This window comes from Rhamphochromis longiceps, linkage group LG12, assembly GCF_057381845.1.
Source record: "Rhamphochromis longiceps isolate RC_006_pf linkage group LG12, R_longiceps_female_GT1.1, whole genome shotgun sequence".
Taxonomy (NCBI): domain Eukaryota; kingdom Metazoa; phylum Chordata; class Actinopteri; order Cichliformes; family Cichlidae; genus Rhamphochromis; species Rhamphochromis longiceps.
The window spans coordinates 44,782,866-44,801,399 of NC_140568.1; the positions used below are offsets into that span (position 1 = coordinate 44,782,866).

The 18,534-nt window shown below is 42.6% G+C and overlaps 1 protein-coding gene across 1 annotated transcript; it reads right to left on the reverse strand.

Annotated features, from left to right (window-relative positions):
- Positions 1-7,377: 7,377 nt before the first annotated feature.
- On the reverse strand, positions 7,378-10,541 carry LOC146658113 (phospholipase A and acyltransferase 3-like). Its single transcript, XM_085426559.1, has 6 exons — positions 10,525-10,541; positions 9,578-9,648; positions 9,167-9,183; positions 8,944-9,052; positions 8,518-8,771; positions 7,378-7,945 (listed from the first exon to the last, which is right to left on the reverse strand). Exons 2-6 carry the CDS (start codon positions 9,597-9,599, stop codon positions 7,847-7,849), a joined length of 501 nt encoding a protein of 166 aa, XP_085282685.1. The 5' UTR covers positions 9,600-9,648; positions 10,525-10,541; the 3' UTR covers positions 7,378-7,846.
- Positions 10,542-18,534: the final 7,993 nt, after the last annotated feature.

The following is an 18,534-nucleotide window of genomic DNA, read 5'->3' on the forward strand; positions in this document are numbered from 1 at the left end:
CTTTTATATTATTTGCATTAAAAGCCGTGGCTGATAAATGTAACTAACTACCAGGTGGATCATTTTCTCAGAGGTTTACAGTTTCTCCTTGTGTAGGATTACATTTGCACATAAAGTCATGTAATATGTAAGTTAATTAAATCCCACACTCTTCTCAGGATATCTCATAAAAATAAACCTCTGAAGTTTACAGGAAAGCAAAGAGCTGAATCATAATGAGTGGAACAGAAGAGCATTATCAGAGCATCGAGCATTTGGTCTTGTATTCATCTGATTTTAATTAAAGTAGTTCATTCTTGCTTTTTTTTTCCAGTTTCTTTCTGAGTTAGGGCTGGACTGGGACAAAACATCGGCCCGGGCATATTGACTAGAGACCGGCACACCAGGTATTACAGGAAAAGCCATAAAGCCTTTGAATGAAAACAAACACTGTGGTGACAGTGATGTACAGTCTTGTTGGTATATGTACGATTTCTATACATTTTATATCAGATGACCACTTTGGTTGTAAGATTCAGATAATTATTTAATAACAGCGAGACATTTTAAATGAGAATAAGAAAGTAAAGTATTTCTTTTTGCCCACCTCTCCCTGTTAATGCCCTACTTGGCCCCCTGGCAACACTTTGCTAGACCCGCCCCTGCACAGTTACCAGCTGTCAGCTACATAAAAAAGGATCCTGGTGTTATTTGTCTCTCAGAAACAGTTCATAACTTCAACTCATCCATGTCACCTAAAAGGTAAACCTGTTTCTCCATCACAGCTCTGATGATTCAGTAAGGACATCTCCTGGTTTCATCTTCATGTTTCCCTCTCACCACATATCCAAATACCAAAGACATCATAATAGTAATGTGAAGAAAATTTGGTAACTAAGCTTGTTGATTTTATTTGTTTGTTTGTTTGGTTTTGTTTTAGGCCAACACCAGTGTGTGGATTCCTTTAAATCACTTTTTATCTTGTTGCATCATTTTGCCATAATGAAGGGAACGCAGTAGCGGTTTTTGGTAGGGGCGACACGGGCGGTTGCCCGGGGCGGCATCACGGGCAAAAAAAAATAAATAAATGCTCGTACTCATACCGACGTCATGCCAGCACATATTGGGAATGGCAGAGGCACCGATCGGTTTTCTATCGCTCATTTGATGGGAGTAAGGGCGCCCTCCGTTTGTGGCGCAGGGAGGAGAGGGCGGGGCGGCGGGGGATTCTCTGACCGGCTAGAGCAGCATCTAATAACCAACTCGCAAAATAAAACAAAATAAAAACAAACCAACAAACACAAAAACACCAGACATCATGATACAGACTTATAATCTGCAGCGATGTTTTTTCAAAATTCTATACAGGAAAAGTGAGCGCGAGAGCCCTCGGTGTGTTTGTGTGTGTGAGTGGGGGGGTAGAGGGAGTGTTCGCCCAGGGCGCCAAACAGGCTAGGACCGCCACTGAGGGAACGTGTGAGTGAATCCAAACAGAGTTTTGATCAGAAGAAAGCATCGTGTCATCGGCTCAGTGTTTTAGTTTTTTGGGATGTTTTGAGTTCATAATTTGGATTTTCAGATCTAGTTTGTGTTTTACTTCTGGCTCTAATTCTTTCAGTACTTTATTGTTCCTTTATCTTTCTATCTATCTACGTAATATTTAGTTGTCATCTTTTATGATAATTTTCCATCTACCCTATTATGTTCTGTTTGACTTCTGCTGTCTCCTCAGTTAGATTCTGTTCAGGCGTGTCCACTCTGGCCTAGTCTCCTCCTTTGTGTCTCCCTCTGTCAGCACAATGAACGCTGTGATTCTGACTTTAATCTGTTGAGTAGCGATGGACAAATAAAGCTCTCTGAAAGATCTGAAGCTTATATCAAAAAAAAGCTTCATTACTCGAAGCTTTTCAACACAGTTCTGTCTGGTGACATCTGGTGGCCAAAAATATGAAGAACCTGAATCTACAACTTGAAATAAACTGCTTCATTGTGGTTGGCCGGCCTACAGACCTCAGCTGACAGCTGCTGTTAACATCATGTGACAGTTCTGTGTGATATCACAATAATATTGTGGTGCTTTGAATGTGTATTTTTGGGGGGTGAACAAATATTGTTATGTAATAAACAAACCTTCCCTGTTCGTGTGGTCTCCCTTTGCTTCTGGCTTCTTGACATTTGTAAACATAAAAGAGAAAAAAACATTATATATAATAATATACAGTACAATCTTATTATAGGCTGGGAGTAATGCTTCTGCTGTGAGGTTCCTTCATGTGGTTATGTACAGGTACGTTTATATATAATATATTATAACTTGTATGTTTCCCATTTCTTATTTATGTTTATGACCTCAGCCTAGAATTGTTTATGAACTGGGAAGTGAAAGTGAAACACTGAGAACTCTTTGCGTGGCTTTGTTTGTGACACGAATGATAGAAAAAGATTCATGAGAATTTATGACAAATGCAAAGTGGCTAAGTCATGCTCAGTCATTCATGAAAAATAAAAACTCAGCAACAACCATGATGTCAGATGCATAGTTTTTTCTATATTTTTTTACTCAAACAGATTTTATGAATCTTTAATTTAAAAGTTCATTTTGAATGCATAAAAAACACGGCAGACGATGTCACTGCTTTCAGTAAAGAGCTGACGTTTCTTCTGGACTGTGGTCCCCACGATAAACATTAATGAGTGTCGGGTTTGGGTCATTTTCAAAGACTAACACCTCACTTTGTCTTTTAGTTCTTGAATTCTTTAATTAGTATGAAAAAGAACAGTTTGACTGCCTGTATTTAAAGAAGCAAACCTTGCTTTGTTTGGAAGATGGTTGTGAGCTCTCTGCACTGGGAGAAAAATAATGATTCTAATGTGAATGTGAAAATATAAAAAGGTCAAAACAGGCCAACCTTGATCTACACTCAAAAAATGAAACTGGGTGTTTGTTACATTTACGAGAGTCTAACTTGCAGTTTAAACAAAATAATTTCATCTTCTATGTTGAACATAATTAAATCACGCAGGACCGGTATGAAATTCAACAACTTAATTTGTTCTTGTTGAGTTGACAGGACTCCTCCTTGAATCACTACCTTATCGTGGTGGCAAATTGGTCTTGGGTGAGGGACCAGACAAAGAGCGATTCAGAAGACCCTTATGAAAAGGATATCGAGGGAACAGTTTACCCTGCCCGGGATAGGGTTACCGGGGCCCCGCCCTGGAGCCAGGCCCGGGGAGGGTGCCCGAGGGCGAGCGTCTGGTGGCCGGGCCTTAGTCCATGGGGCCCGGCCGGGCACAGCCCGAAGAGGAGACCTGGGCCCATCCTCCCGCAGGCCCACCACCCGCAGGAGGCGCCATAGGGGTCGGGTGCATTGTGTGCCGGGTGGCGGCCAGGAGCGGAGGCCCTGGCGGACTGACCCCCGGCTGCCAAGACTGGCAATAGGGACATGGAATGTCACCTCTCTGGTGGGGAAGGAGCCTGAGTTAGTGCGTGAGGTTGAGAGGTACCGGCTAGATATAGTCGGGCTCACCTCTACGCATGGCTTGGGCTCTGGAACCAGTCTCCTGGAGAGGGGCTGGACTCTGTCTCAGTCTGGAGTTGCCCCTGGTGAGAGGCGGCGGGCTGGGGTGGGTATTCTAATATCCCCTCGGCTTGCTGCCGGTACATTGGGGCTTTTCCCGGTGGACGAGAGGGTTTGTTCCCTGCGCCTTAGGGTCGGGGAACGGGTCCTGACTGTCATCTGCGCTTATGCGCCGAGTGGCAGTTCAGAGCACCCAGCCTTCTTAGAGTCCCTGGGGGGGGGGGGGGTGCTGGAAGGTGCTCCACCTGGAGACTCTGTTGTCCTGCTGGGAGACTTCAATGCTCACGTGGGTAACGACAGCGAGACCTGGAGGGGCGTGATTGGGAGGAACGGCCTCCCTGATCTGAACCCGAGCGGTGCTTTGTTATTGGACTTCTGTGCAAATCACAGTTTGGCCATAACGAACACCCTGTTCGAACATAAGAGTGTCCATAAGTGCACGTGGCACCAGGACGCTCTAGGCCGCAGGTCGATGATCGATTTTGTAATCGTATCACCAGACCTGCGACCATATGGTCTGGACACTCGGGTAAAGAGAGGGGCTGAGCTGTCAACTGACCACCACCTGGTGGTGAGTTGGATCAGGTGGAGGGGGAGGACGCTGGACAGACCTGGTGCACCTAAACGCGTAGTGAGGGTGTGCTGGGAACTTCTGGCAGAGGCCCCAGTCCGCGAGATCTTCAACGCACACCTCTGGCTGAGCTTCAACAGCATTCCGAGGGAGACCGGGGACATTGAGTCCGATCGGACCATGTTCAGCGTCTCCATTGCCGAAGCTGCTGCATTGAGCTGCGGCCACAAGGTGGTTGGTGCCTGCCGTGGTAGTAATCCCCGAACGAAATGGTGGACACCAGAGGTGAAGGGAGCCACCAGGCTGAAGAAGGAGTCCTATCGGGCTTGGTTAGCCTGTGGGACTCCGGAGGCAGCCGACAGGTATCGACAGGCCAAGCGGAATGTGGCTCGGGCAGTGGCTGAAGCAAAAACTCGGGTGTGGGAGGAGTTCGGAGAGGCCATGGAAAAAGACTTTCGGACTGCCTCGAAGAGATTCTGGCAAACCGTCAGGCGTCTCAGGAGGGGAAAGCGGTCCTCTACCTGCACTGTGTACAGTACACCTCTCTGACACTGTTCAGAGAGGTGTACTGTTTTCCCTCCTTGTAAATCTCACATTTGATGATGGACCACAGGTTCTCAATGGGGTTCAGATCAGGTGAACAAGGAGGCCATGTCATTAGTTTTTCTTCTTTTATACCCTTTCTTGCCAGCCACGCTGTGGAGTACTTGGACGCGTGTGATGGAGCATTGTCCTGCATGGAAATCATGTTTTTCTTGAAGGATGCAGACTTCTTCCTGTACCACTGCTTGAAGAAGGTGTCTTCCAGAAACTGGCAGTAGGACTGGGAGTTGAGCTTGACTCCATCCTCAACCCGAAAAGGCCCCACAAGCTCATCTTTGATGATACCAGCCCAAACCAGTACTCCACCTCCACCTTGCTGGCGTCTGAGTGGGACTGGAGCTCTCTGCCCTTTACCAATCCAGCCACGGGCCCATCCATCTGGCCCATCAAGACTCACTCTCATTTCATCAGTCCATAAAACCTTAGAAAAACCAGTCTTGAGATATTTCTTGGCCCAGTCTTGACGTTTCAGCTTGTGTGTCTTGTTCAGTGGTGGTCGTCTTTCAGCCTTTCTTACCTTGGCCATGTCTCTGAGTATTGCACACCTTGTGCTTTTGGGCACTCCAGTGATGTTGCAGCTCTGAAATATGGCCAAACTGGTGGCAAGTGGCATCTTGGCAGCTGCACGCTTGACTTTTCTCAGTTCATGGGCAGTTATTTTGCGCCTTGGTTTTTCCACACGCTTCTTGCGACCCTGTTGACTATTTTGAATGAAACGCTTGATTGTTCGATGATCACGCTTCAGAAGCTTTGCAATTTTGAGACTGCTGCATCCCTCTGCAAGATATCTCACTATTTTTGACTTTTCTGAGCCTGTCAAGTCCTTCTTTTGACCCATTTTGCCAAAGGAAAGGACGTTGCCTAATAATTATGCACACCTGATATAGGGTGTTGATGTCATTAGACCACACCCCTTCTCATTACAGAGATGCACATCACCTAATATGCTTAATTGGTAGTAGGCTTTCGAGCCTATACAGCTTGGAGTACGACAACATGCATGAAGAGGATGATGTGGACAAAATACTCATTTGCCTAATAATTCTGCACTCCCTGTAGAAAGAAACTCAGGGGACTAAACATCTGTGTAACTCTAAGAAAAGCACTGATTAGTGAAATTAATCTGCATTAAAGGTTTCAGTTTGATCGGGAGCATAAACACTGGACTCTGGAAAAGTGATGCATCCTTCATGCCTAGTTATCAGGTTGTGACCTGGAGTTGCTCCGGTTTTGTAGTGTTGTTTTAAATAGTAGTTTGTTTGACCTTTTTTTAGCTTTATTTGATAGATGAAGTGAAGAAAGGACACAAGAGCAGGGGGAGAGACGGGGAAGACGCGCGGCCATGGGTTGGACTCGAACCCAGACCGGTCGCTCTCAGCCGTTCGGCAGCTGGTGGTCTGGGTTTGAGCTCTCTTACTGTCCGTACACTTGAAACTAAAATCATCCATAAAACAAACTTTATTATTCTCACAGTTTCATTCACGGGTCACTGAAGGTTTGTACACAAATAAAAGCTTTTTCCTGCCTCAGAATGAACCCACTGTGTTATAAAATATTTATTTCATCTCCAAAAGAACAAAATGCAGTGCAGAGCGTGTGATGTCATCTGCCGTGGTCGCCCTCCCTCCAGTGCTGAACAACACCTCTATATTTTGCCTCCTGTCTGTGTGTGTTTGTCTACTTTTGTGAGTTTTGGTTTCCTCCTGGTTTATTTTTATTTTGGAGATGGAGGTTTCCCACATTTTCAATCAGTAATGCAGCAATAAAACTCTGGCTCCAACTCGCTGCCTGATTGTTCTGCCGGTGGTTTTCTAGTTGCCTCTGTTTCTCATGTTCTTCCCTCAGTTGGACTTTGTTGTCTTTTCCTCAGTCTCAGAGATCATCTGCTAGCTGGCCATCGCTCTCTCGCTGGATTTCTTTGTTGGAAAATGGACTCATGGCTCAGTTCTGTGCAGAAATATTGATGCTCACAGACCTTCAGCTCTGGCTGTGTGTTTTCTCTCTTCTTTGTCTTCTATGCAAATAGAAAATCTGAAGAAAACAAATCTGTGTTAATCATTTGTCGGTTTCTCTGTATTTCAATAGTCACACAAAAAACAGTGAATTATTATCAGACAGTATTTATTCATAAATCACTGAAAGCTTTTATACACAGGTGTATCCTATTCTGACATGTTGTCAATATTACATTTTGATGACAAGTTCTTTTAAATTTAAGATAAAGCATTTGGGGAATCATGTACCTGATCATCAGTTATTGTGGTGCACTCAGCCTCATTTCTCTTTGATTTAAGTTCAAACATTTGTTTACAGCCTTGATTTTTGACACTTAGTCTCACTGACCTCAAAACACTAACAAGTCACCTTTTAATCATACATCGATACAGCATTTCATTCTACACCAGGGGTGTCAAACTCAAATACACAGTGGGCCAAAATTCAAAACTGGAACAAAGTCGCGGGCTAACGTTAATATTTACAGAAAAAAAAAATCTTACTCCAGATATAAGAATGAATCTTTTCTTATGGACTCAAACAAGTTTGCTGAAAAACTGAATATAGAACAAGCAAAGCTTAATACTAAACAATATACATTAGCTGTATAACACCAGAAGGCCAGCTCTGATAGTCATTTGGTATGGCTTCGCGGGCCAAATGTAATTAGGCTGCGGGCCAAATTTGGCCCGCGGGCCAGAGTTTGACACCTATGCTCTACACGCTTCAACTATTTAATTCGTCATCTTCTTCTTTTGGTAGACAAGCAGAAGCAGATGGCCGTAGTGATCAATGTAGCGGTTCTGAATGACAGCAACATCAGGAAGAAGGAACACGAGAAGCTGGAGAAGTAACAAGGGCTCAGAGAAGAGCTCGAGAGGATGTGGAGGGTGGAGGTGACGGTGGTCCCCGTGGTGATCGGAGCACTCGGTGCGGTGACTCCCAAGTTATGGCTCCAGCAGATCCCGGGAACAACAGCGGAGATGAGAAGAGCGCAATCCTAACAGGAACAGCTGACAGCTATGTGTGTGTGTTTGTGTAAAACAGCAGCTCCAGACTGTTCAAAATGATTTGTTTAAAATGAATGAACAGCAGGAATCAGGATCAGCAGGTGAATTCAAAATGAGCTAGGTCCATTTCTAGGTGCCACAGAGGCACATGCAGCCAGAGCGATGGCGCCTGCACCACCCACGAGTTTGAGTGCTGCTTCTTCCACCTGCAGGAGGAAAAACGTCTTTTAGTTTTTCTGCAGGAACATTATGAGCAGATTATTGTCGTCAGTCACCACTGAAAGTTTCAACAACTCTGAGATATCAGTAAAAACACATGAACACGTACACGAGCATTGTCAGCTGTTGGTCATTACTATGATTATGGGCATTTTTATTTCTTTAAATTATTATGGCATCAATAATTCTGGTCAGCAGTCAGAAACCTTTTAATTCAAAATCTCCAAAACAGCTGAAATCTGAGCAGCAGCCCCTCACAGCTCTGCTGGTTATCAGCTTCTAACTGCAGTAAATCCATTTCTCTGTGTGCTTCACCCTCGTGTGTCTAAATATTATAACTAATTGCCGTCAGTGTCATGTATGATCTGGTTTTAGTTGACAGAATATCACACACCGCAACGATTGTTATTGGTTTTGTTACTTGTCCTAATAATGAAATAATAATGTAAAGCTGCTTCTTCCATGAGCAGCAGACTAACATCGGTGCCTTTTTATCTCATTTTTTCACAGCAGCTCCATAAAGACTGTTTCCTGAAAGCAGCAACACGATTTAACCCACCTGCCATGATTCGGCCACACCGTACCGCAGCTTTGTGACAAAGTGCTCACAGTTAAATGAGACAAGGTCGTATCGCAGTTCTTTGCCCACCAACGCTTTAGCATCCTCCACAATAGCATTAGCTGGGCGTGGCTCGTATTGCCTGTCCATGCTGTTGTTGATTTTCCAGTCGTCTTTTCCCACCACATCCCATATCTTCTCCTTCCGCACAATGCCGTTTGCAGCTTGGACAGAAGCGCCGCTGGAGACTCCAGCTTTCAGGGCGAAACAGAGGAAAATAAAAACGGCTCATAAAGAGTTTCTACACTGAATGCAAACCTATTCATTTCTGGTAAGTGGATCATTGTGACAGTCAAGTCTACAAACATATTGTTTGTGGTCTGAAAACTACACTGAATGAATGTGGGCTGTTAGACTGAAACTCACAGTGATTTACAAAGTGAACAACAAAGCCCGCACCGACGTATACAGCCCAGTGCTTATAGTTGTCACGGAAGATCTCAATCAAGTCCCCGAGCTCTGGCTCCCTGTCATCCTGGGATTAGAAAAAAAGAAAACAAATTAAATTCCTCAATTAAATAATTAAATTGTTTTTAAAACCAGTCTCAGTAACATGTCACAGCCTTCATGTCTGACTGGTCTGACTTACCTGATCCCCTCCGGCATCTGCAAAAACAAAAAAACAAAAACCATTTTAGTACAGTGTTATGTACGAACCAAGAATTATTGTGTGCTATGCAAGCCATCGCCAGTAGGGGGAACCACACCCAGTTATGTGTGTGTGTTACTTCTGTGTTATCCCAATAAAGAAGAAGTCAACTTGTAAACAAACTGTTGTGTGTGCAGTCTGACTCGGCATAAGCTCTAATAGTGTATTGACACTACAGTGGAAATATAACATAAAGAGAGAAAAGCTTTGCTTTTTATTTTATTGGATTAATTGAACCATATTTTGGCCATAAGTAGTTTCCTCTGTCTTTTTCAGAAATGATGAAAGTAAATTGTGGCAAACGAGAAATGACAACATCCTTGGAAAACTAAGAAACAGTTACAGACTCACAAGACGACAATGATGATCCCATGATGTCTCCGAACTTAGAAACAAACGATGGACTGAACTGTTTGATGGACCTGGTGACACAAAGAACATTTTGAGTTTAACTGGAACACTTTTACACACATTCGCAGACAAAAACACAATTTCATAGCTCAGTACGTAGAGTGGTCGCACCATGATGGGAAGGTTGGGGGTTTGAATCCACTGAAAGGCTACTCTGAGGTACCTCTGAGCAAGGTACCGTCCCTACTCACTGCTCCCTGGGTGCTACCTCAGTGGCTGCCCACTGCTTCACTGAGTGAATGGGTCAAATGCAGAGGACTAATTCATTACACACACTTCATTAGCATCCCTGCCAGTGGAAACATCTCAAATGTCTGCTTCATCACACTGTGATTTAAGGACAAATAATTCAGTGTGGGCTTCATTTATTCACCAGCTGAAATCCTGAAGTCAAAACTGATGCATTCAAGAATGAAACAGGAAGTTAATCATTCTAAAGTTTAAAAGCAGGGAAAGAAAGTTTTCCCTCCCACAGAACAAAGTTTTGTGGGAACCACTGAGAGCAAAATAAGAAGAAGAGTAGCTGATGAAGCTGGAGTGACATGCAGAGATGGAGATGAGCTTACGGCAGATTTTATAGGAGAATGAAACATTGGTGGCTGTTCCTGAACTCCACTAATGTCCACTATCAAAAAGCTTATTAAGACTTAATGTAAATCTTTCTAAAGCATTTATCATCACTGTGAAACTCCTGAAAACAAACACACTTTTACTGTGTTTTATAATAACTTTATGAGTTATCATGTTCCTGGTAATGTTTTATATTTAAGCAGCGAAATCTAATAACTTTGACTTGAAACTTGAAAGTTGCTGATCTGAAGTAAAACCAAATATAAAGCTGTGTTTGTGTGATGTGCAGAGAGAAGTCTGAGTTTCTTTCCACTCACCTGCTGAAGTCAGTGCTGCAGAGAGAAGTGCTGTGAGTCCTCAGAGTGAAGCGCTATATATACATGTGGCCCAGCCCATCCTCACAGTCAGTGTAAAAGTGAAAATAAAAGTGTGCAGCAGAACAAAACTGAAAGACATACCTGTGTACTTAATGTGTTTCTCATGTTTTCCTGATGAGCAACTCATGCAGCACATCATCCACACAGTGAACCTTTATTTTTGTTATGCATCGTTGTTAACGTTGTTAAAACATACAAAAACATCTTTTATCAATCACTATTTTTTTATTTCTAATGTGAATTTCAGCTCACATTAATCCAACATTCCTTACTTTTTACTGCTGGACATTTGTGGGTGATTTTCATCTTTAAAGAAATCTTCCCATGTTTCAGTGATGGGATTTATATCAATGGTTATTTACTAGTTACTCACTGTGAGTCTATAGTTTATTGTGTTTGGTGATGCAAATGTTTGCACAAGTGGTTTACTGTGGCCAAAGAACAGATATTGTTATAATGGTGACTGTGAACCATGAGATTCACTCTGTGGTGCTTCAGTTGTCATGTTCCTGAGGTTGTTCATGCCCTTTGTGACAGTGTATCAACATCTGCCATGCTGCTTATCATTGGAAGTTGGTTGATAAGTTTGTGTTGTTCATAAATCCTGCAGTCAGAGCTGTAAACAAGCTTGTGTGCCTCTTTATTCTAATGCACAGTTGCAGGATTTAGGATCGCACCCCTCCCAGACACCCACCAGGTGGGCGGGGCCAGCATCTATATTTGCTTTTGGTTTTGAAAAGGAAAAATGAAACTGGATACACAATCTGCTCCGCACGCTTTATTTCTGGAAGGTGTCAGAGTCGCTGTAAAAGCAGGTGATCACACAGCAGATCACAGCACCCAAGTGGGGGAAAAAAACACAGTAAGAATAGTTTCACTTCCAGTTTTCCATGAGTGACGAGAACCCACTGAAAGGGAAAAGAAGGAAGAATGAAGTGCAGTGCTAGAAGTGACTCAATATCCTTATGAGAGTTAATCAACAACCCTGAGTCTGACCTGATTCTGACCCCGACCACTTTCTCTCTTTCTTAGATGCCTGGCCAGTAATTTATGCAGCTTATCACCAAATTCAAGCTTTGCTTAACAGGCCCTGGAAATTTTATCTGAGAGCAATTTATTGAGTTTGTACTTCAGAGTCAATATTTTACTGTGTGTACTGATGGTTGTTTGGCAGAGTCCAACTTTGGTATTTGAACCTCCAACTGTATATGTTTCGCATTATTACGTTTTTTTCTCAGACGACTGAAAGGACAGCCTCTCACATACACTTTAAATGTCTACCACAATAAAAGAGCTGATAAATCGTCTTGGTCATATCTGAAAAAAACAACTTGATCTGTTCTTCTAAGTATTTGCAGAATGTTTTCCTGGTGAGAAATTGAGGATCTAATTGCCAGTGTTTATAATTACCACCTGATTCCAGTAGATGATCTAATATGAAGATATTATTATATTTGCTACTTTTGGACGCTGTGTAACAGTTTACTATCTAATATATATACGGGAGTATGTGTTATGAACCACAATTTTGAAAACACTCTGGCAATCCTCATATGTTTGTACACACTAAAGCTGGTGCACCAAAATGTCCTACTAGGAGGTTCTTTAAATACAAAGTGGGAGCAAGAATCAGAAACCCAGCACAAACAGACTAAACAGGTCCAAACAGATTCAGCTTCTTGCCAGAGGAGGAATGCAGGAATAAGCAAACAATGCTAAAAATAAATCAAAATAATTTAAAAAAAAAACCTGTACAATAAAATGTTCATTTTACACCAAAATCCATACAATCCTGTGGTGGAGTTTTGGGTGACAAGTGTATCTATATAACTATATATCTATCTGCACTGAACACATATACTTTACTGTATATGCTGTAACTCTTAAGCACAGGACGTTTTGCCCTCACTACTGTTTATTAAGGTTTTACAGTAACAGGGTTGTTAATGCCAGGAAGCGTTTTCCTGAATAACTTACTCTCCAGCTCCGGTAACACGTGACAATAAAATCACCTTAAGTAACCATGTATACACAGACAAGCATGTAACCTATGTAGTTAGGTCAAGTATTATTCACATGTATAGTATAAGATTAGACCACTGGCTGAATGCTTGTTGTAAGACAATAATTTGGTAATGTGCGATGTTTGACCGTGTCGTGACCTATTGTGATAAGGCAAAGCAAAGGGTAGCCACAGTCCTGACTGGCCCCGGGCCAGGACCTTTATCTAACCCTGCACCTGCTGTCTTTTTGTTTTGTTTGGGTTTTTTGTCCCGTTTGGATCTTTAGCCATCAGAATTGTTGTCTGAAGGCCAAGAAAGATGCCAAGTGGATTTATTTTACCAAGTGGATCATCATGGCCCTGCCATGTTGGTCCATTTGATTGACCTTTATTATAATTATGAATTTATTTTATTTTCGTTTTTTAAAGACAGGACAGACATGACTGTGGGACAGGACAGGGGGAAAGAATGAAAGAAAGAGAGAAAGAAAAATAGAGGAGGGGAGAAGAGACGGTGAGAAAGGGGGGAGGAAAAAAAAGAAAAACAAATAAGAAAGAGCAACATAATAAAAACAGCACCATCACAATAAACTAGCTCACAGTAGGTAACAGTAGATACTCAATATTACATTTTATTGTGCAGCACGCAAGATCAACAGCGCACAATGTGCTTTGAGGCAGCAGCCATGAAAGGTGTAGCTTGTGTCTGTGCACACCTGTGTGGATCAGCACGCTTGTATTCAAAAGGTTTCTCCATGTAATGATCTGCTAGGGAGTGTGGGGGGCCACAGCCCCGTCCCCCAGGGCATGAAGCAGGTATGGAGGAGATCCAGGCCACAGAATATGAGGACCAAAGGAGGACCACCGGGGGGGCAACCGTGCCACCCTCCTGGGGAGAGCTGAGGAGAGCCCCAAGTGAGAGGTCACCCAGCAGCTACGGAGCAGAGGCCAGAGGGGGGTTACAGTGGCGTGCCCGCGGGCTCTGCCGGCAGCCAGCTGTGCCAGATAGGACCGGGCCTAGAGGCCGCAGGGCACCCCACCCCCCAGAAGGGGCCCAGCTGGGCCACAGGATCCAGGCCCCGCCAATCGACCACCAGGAGTGAGTCGGTACATACGTGAGCGCCCAGACACCAAGAACCACCAACACACCAACGTCTGAGGGCATCAGCCACCGGCAGGGAGTGTGGTGAGGGGAGATAGACCTCTATACCTCGGAGAGCCTGAGATGTTCCCAGGGAGGCGGAGTCTAAGACCCAAGCTGACATATAGACACGGAAAAACAGGCGCACGCAGACACAGACGTGCACCTGCTGTCTTTGGCTGGAGGACAAGAGGAAAGTTACCCAGCAGCACGGGGCAGGGTTACTGGTCCCTATAAATTCAGGGACCAGAGGACACCCCTCCTTCTTTCTGTCCCTCTCTGTGTGGCTCTCTTCTCTGTGCTTAAGGCTGTGCACCCCAGGGCTTTGCTTTTACTATGTGTTGCTGTTCTGTGTATGTACTTCCTGCTGTTCATTTGATTTGCTAGGGAGGTCTGGGCTTCTCTGCTTAGGCTGCTGCTGTGACGTGGCGATGGATAGATGGATGGAATACTTTGTGAAAATATATAATAAAGTCACAATCAGCTGCCTCTCCAGGCAGTTTGTCATCTCAAGGATCAACTCTGGGATCATAGTCAGCTTCCAAATATTCTGCCTCTAAATGGAAGCTGGTTCATGTTCTGGTTTCTATGGACTTTAGACAGATAAATGACATCTAGAACGCCCCCAGACAGCAGATGGGAGGATGTCCACCCATCAATTCATGCCCTGAAACTCAAGACCAATTGGGTTATGCAGCAGGAGAACGATCCAAAACAAAATTCCCCAACTCTGATTGGCTAAAAAAATAAATAAATAATAAATAAATATATAAACAAAAAAAAAAAAAAAAACCATGAAGCTTTTGGAGTGGCCGAGTTGAGATCCAGACTTAAATCAGACTGAGATGCTGCCCGAGTTAGAAACCCCAGCAGTGTGGCTGAATTACAGCAGTTCTGCAAAGATGAGTGCTGATCCATCGTAGTGTTCAGATTTTTTTATTCCCAGACCTGGATCATCAAGAAAAGCCCTGATAACACCATAAATGTTACATTAGGGTCAAACTACATTTTAAAACCACTTTGAATTAAACTATACCAACACATGAGCGTATGTAATTAAGAAGTACATCACATTTTATTGTACAGTGTTATTATTCAGTATTTGCTCACATTTATCTTAAATGTTCTCACCAGAAACTAATGTTGCATCATTTTTGCCTCCAGTGAACAAAAGCACAGTCCTGACAGTAACCAACGAGAGCTGAGTGAATGCAAACAGGGACAAAGGGTGTGTCGGGGGAGAGGAAGACACCTGACGACAGAGACTAACGTCATCAAATCAAGACATTTATGAGCAGTTATGACAGGCTCAGTGTGCATCAGCAGTTTATGAGTATAATGAAATAAAAATACAGCAACGATTATGAGATAAGCTTGAGATGCAGAGTCTTTATCATTTAATGTTTTCCACTCACAGAAATAGACTAAAGGAAATTTAATGGCTTTTGAATTAAAATTTAAGCTTTTTTAGTTTTTCTCTGTGACCCTTATGTTGCTCTAACTTTTGAATTTCTCACGTGTTGGATCAATAAAGTATCGATCTAATCTATCTTATCTATTTATATCTATCTAAGCTTTAATGGAGAGGAAAACTGCATAGCAGGCATCACTCCAAGTATTTTTGCTTTCACAGTATAAATCTGGTCACCTTCAGATGTGCCAGATAAAAAATGTTCTGCTTGATATTTGAGGAGTTTCCAGACGTGTTTGTCTACGAGTGTCTTCATCATAACAAATGTAAGTATTGAGTGTATGTTTACCTCCATTATCTCTAAAGAATGAGTTGTTCAGCCTTTGTTGCTTTGGTCTTGGCTAGCAGGTAGAACAGGGCCATGCATCAGATTGTGTTCTGGTACCTCTTGTTTTTTCAATCCTTCTACCAAAGCTCAGAAGGTTAGTGCCGACACAAACACACAGTGTCACCTTCTGGTGTAGCGTGGAATTACATCAGTTTCACCACAGTAAATCAAATCTTGCTGTTTTGTTTGAACCTAAATTTGTCTTTTATATGTTGCACCAACAGCTGTATTATGTCAACCACAGGGTAACATCAGTGTGTTGAGTATTTGTGGGACTGTGGTATGAAAACACTTATTTTAAATCAATTCATTGCTTCGCCTGATCGAGATCTAAACCTGTTCAGATGATCAACATGAATCAAATGATGAAATCAAATGAACGTGTAAAACTTCAGCACTGGGTTATTGGCCCTTCTTGCCCTCACGTCCTGACAGCCTCCACCACAGCTCTGAGGGAGAGACTTTGTCAGGCGGCTGAGAGGCACAAAGTACGAAGAAAATGACAGTAAGTCTGGATGAATGTACTCTGCATCTCTGAAATATTATTATGCTGAAGGTACGACTCTTCTATGAAATCCTGCACACGATGCACTTGAACATATAAAAGTGATGATCACCTCTTTCATTGGATTTTGAGTGTTTTACTCAACCTTCTTACATCATTTATAGGAAGTGATGTAATGAGTTAATGGGGCTGAACAACCCCCTGAAAGACCCACTGAACTGAATTTGGTGATCAAAGTTTGTTATGCTACTAAAACTGGTGAATTCTGACTGGGAACACTACAGTGGGATGAGGTTGCCCAGAATCGGACAGTTAAAGAAAGTGTAATGCCAGACATCATAACAGGGTTGGAAATGTGTGTTTTAGTCTCAGGACAATAAGACGTTATAAATCACCTCCATCTTAGCCACGAGCTAAGGTGACAAAGGGAACTTCATACTTTATAAATAACCCTGCATTCTCTTGACTTGATGATCAGTGCAGTCCTTTAAGTGATGCCTGTGGAGCATATGTGACCAACAAATGTGACATAACTAACAGAAATATTGGTAACTAGTAAATGGCCTGTATTTGTATAGCACTTTACACATCCAGTCATCCACACATTCATCCACCCATTCACACACTGGTGATGGCAGCTACATTGCAGCCACAGCCGCCCTGGGCGCACTGACGGAGGCGAATATTCATTAATTCATATTAATCCCTACTGTTAGTTTACTGTATCTAAGCTGAAGTAAAGAAATTAAATTGCAACAAATTATTAAGAAATGAAACTCTGTCCTGCTTTGTCACACTTGTTCTGCAGATGTGTTAGCGACAGACCCAGCACCTGCTGCCCTCCCCTGGTCTCAGGTGGAGGAGGATCTGTAAGGAAACTTTATTCTGTCGTCTCCAGAGAGCCCTTGTGTTTGTTGTAGATGATGTCACATGACTGATGGAGCTCTCTCCGAGTATTAGACTTATAGATGATTATTTTACTTGAAGTCATTAAATCCTCTGAGGGGCAGAGTAAACGACAACCTAACAAACATCCCTCACTGAACTTTAAATCACGTTCGAAATTTGAGATGTTTACATTTATAACAGTCAGATTGTTCACTCTGATTTATGGACACTTCCTTCAGTCAATAATATTCATACGAAATTGGCTGCAGTTCATCTAGGGGGCGCTAATGAGACAGTCCTCAATGAATAGCAGTTAATGGGGCCAAACCATTATTTGTGTGTATGTGCAGCAGCAGGTGTGGTAACTGGAGGCGATGCTATGAGACTGCTCCACTGTGGAAATGCAGCACTTACAAACATGTCACTAAATCCACAGCCCCATCCTCCACTTGTGGTCGGCAGCTCCACACAGCTCCACCTTTCTGGAAAACATCATGAGTCCCCAAATAAAACAGGAAATATGAAAATTCCTCTTTCCCCTCAGTTATGATTCAAATATCTCATTGCCCTCTTAATGCACAGCACAAGAATCATGCAGCTAAGAGCAGCTAAGAATCATGGGTAGTGTAGTCACAGAGAGACGTGTCAATCATTTCAACTGAACATAAATCTGATCACAGATCAGATCATCAAACTGAACTCTTTGTGCAGCTGTGGGAAGCAGATGTCTGTCACATCCTGTTTGCTGAATATGCCTCAAAGGACCAGGTACCTGCAGGTGTCCTACACCTGCACCAAGGCAGCAGTCATTTTAAACAGCAGCACAAATATTTGAATCTGTTTTGGTTGAAGTGGTTCTTCCTCCTCCTGATGCTCATCACGGTTCTCGTTCCTCTGCAGGTGAAAACAAAGCGGCCTATGAAGCCTGAATCGTCTCATGTGGTCAGAAAAATATTTTTGCGTCTTAGATTCAGGAACTGACCTGTAAAAGTTTTGTGTGGATTTCTGAAACATTCAACAGTTTGAGCTCATTTACAGCAAAAAGACTTGAAATCAATAAAATAACTTTTCCTGCATCGTCATTAATGTTGTGAAATGAATTTTGTTTATTCTAAATGTCACATGATCTCCTATGACAGACTTCTAATGCATGTTTATTATAGGTCATTAGTTAACTTCCTGTTTTTGGATCATTTTGCAGAAAGTAAAGTCAGAAGTAAAATTCAAGCATGTAATCTCTCTGTCAGGTGACGGAAAATATATCAGCTGATTGCTGAACGAAAGGTCATGAGACTTCAAACAAAACCAACTGCAATGTGCAGCTGTGTCCACCAGGGGGCGGTATTCGGCTCTAACAGGTTTATAGAGAAAAACAAAATGTACTTGAAACAATACACGTAAGCTTCCCTTTACAACACATTTAAAATAATGAAACATAATTAAATCTAAAATGTTCGTTTTCATTGAAACTGCTGATGCTCACTTTTAATTATTTCACCTAAAAAAAATGATTTTTTAATTATTACTGTAGATTTTGTTTTTCTTTTAAAGCATGTTACACATTAACAGCGCTGATTATCAGATTTATAATATTTACTCTGCATTTACAGCCTCG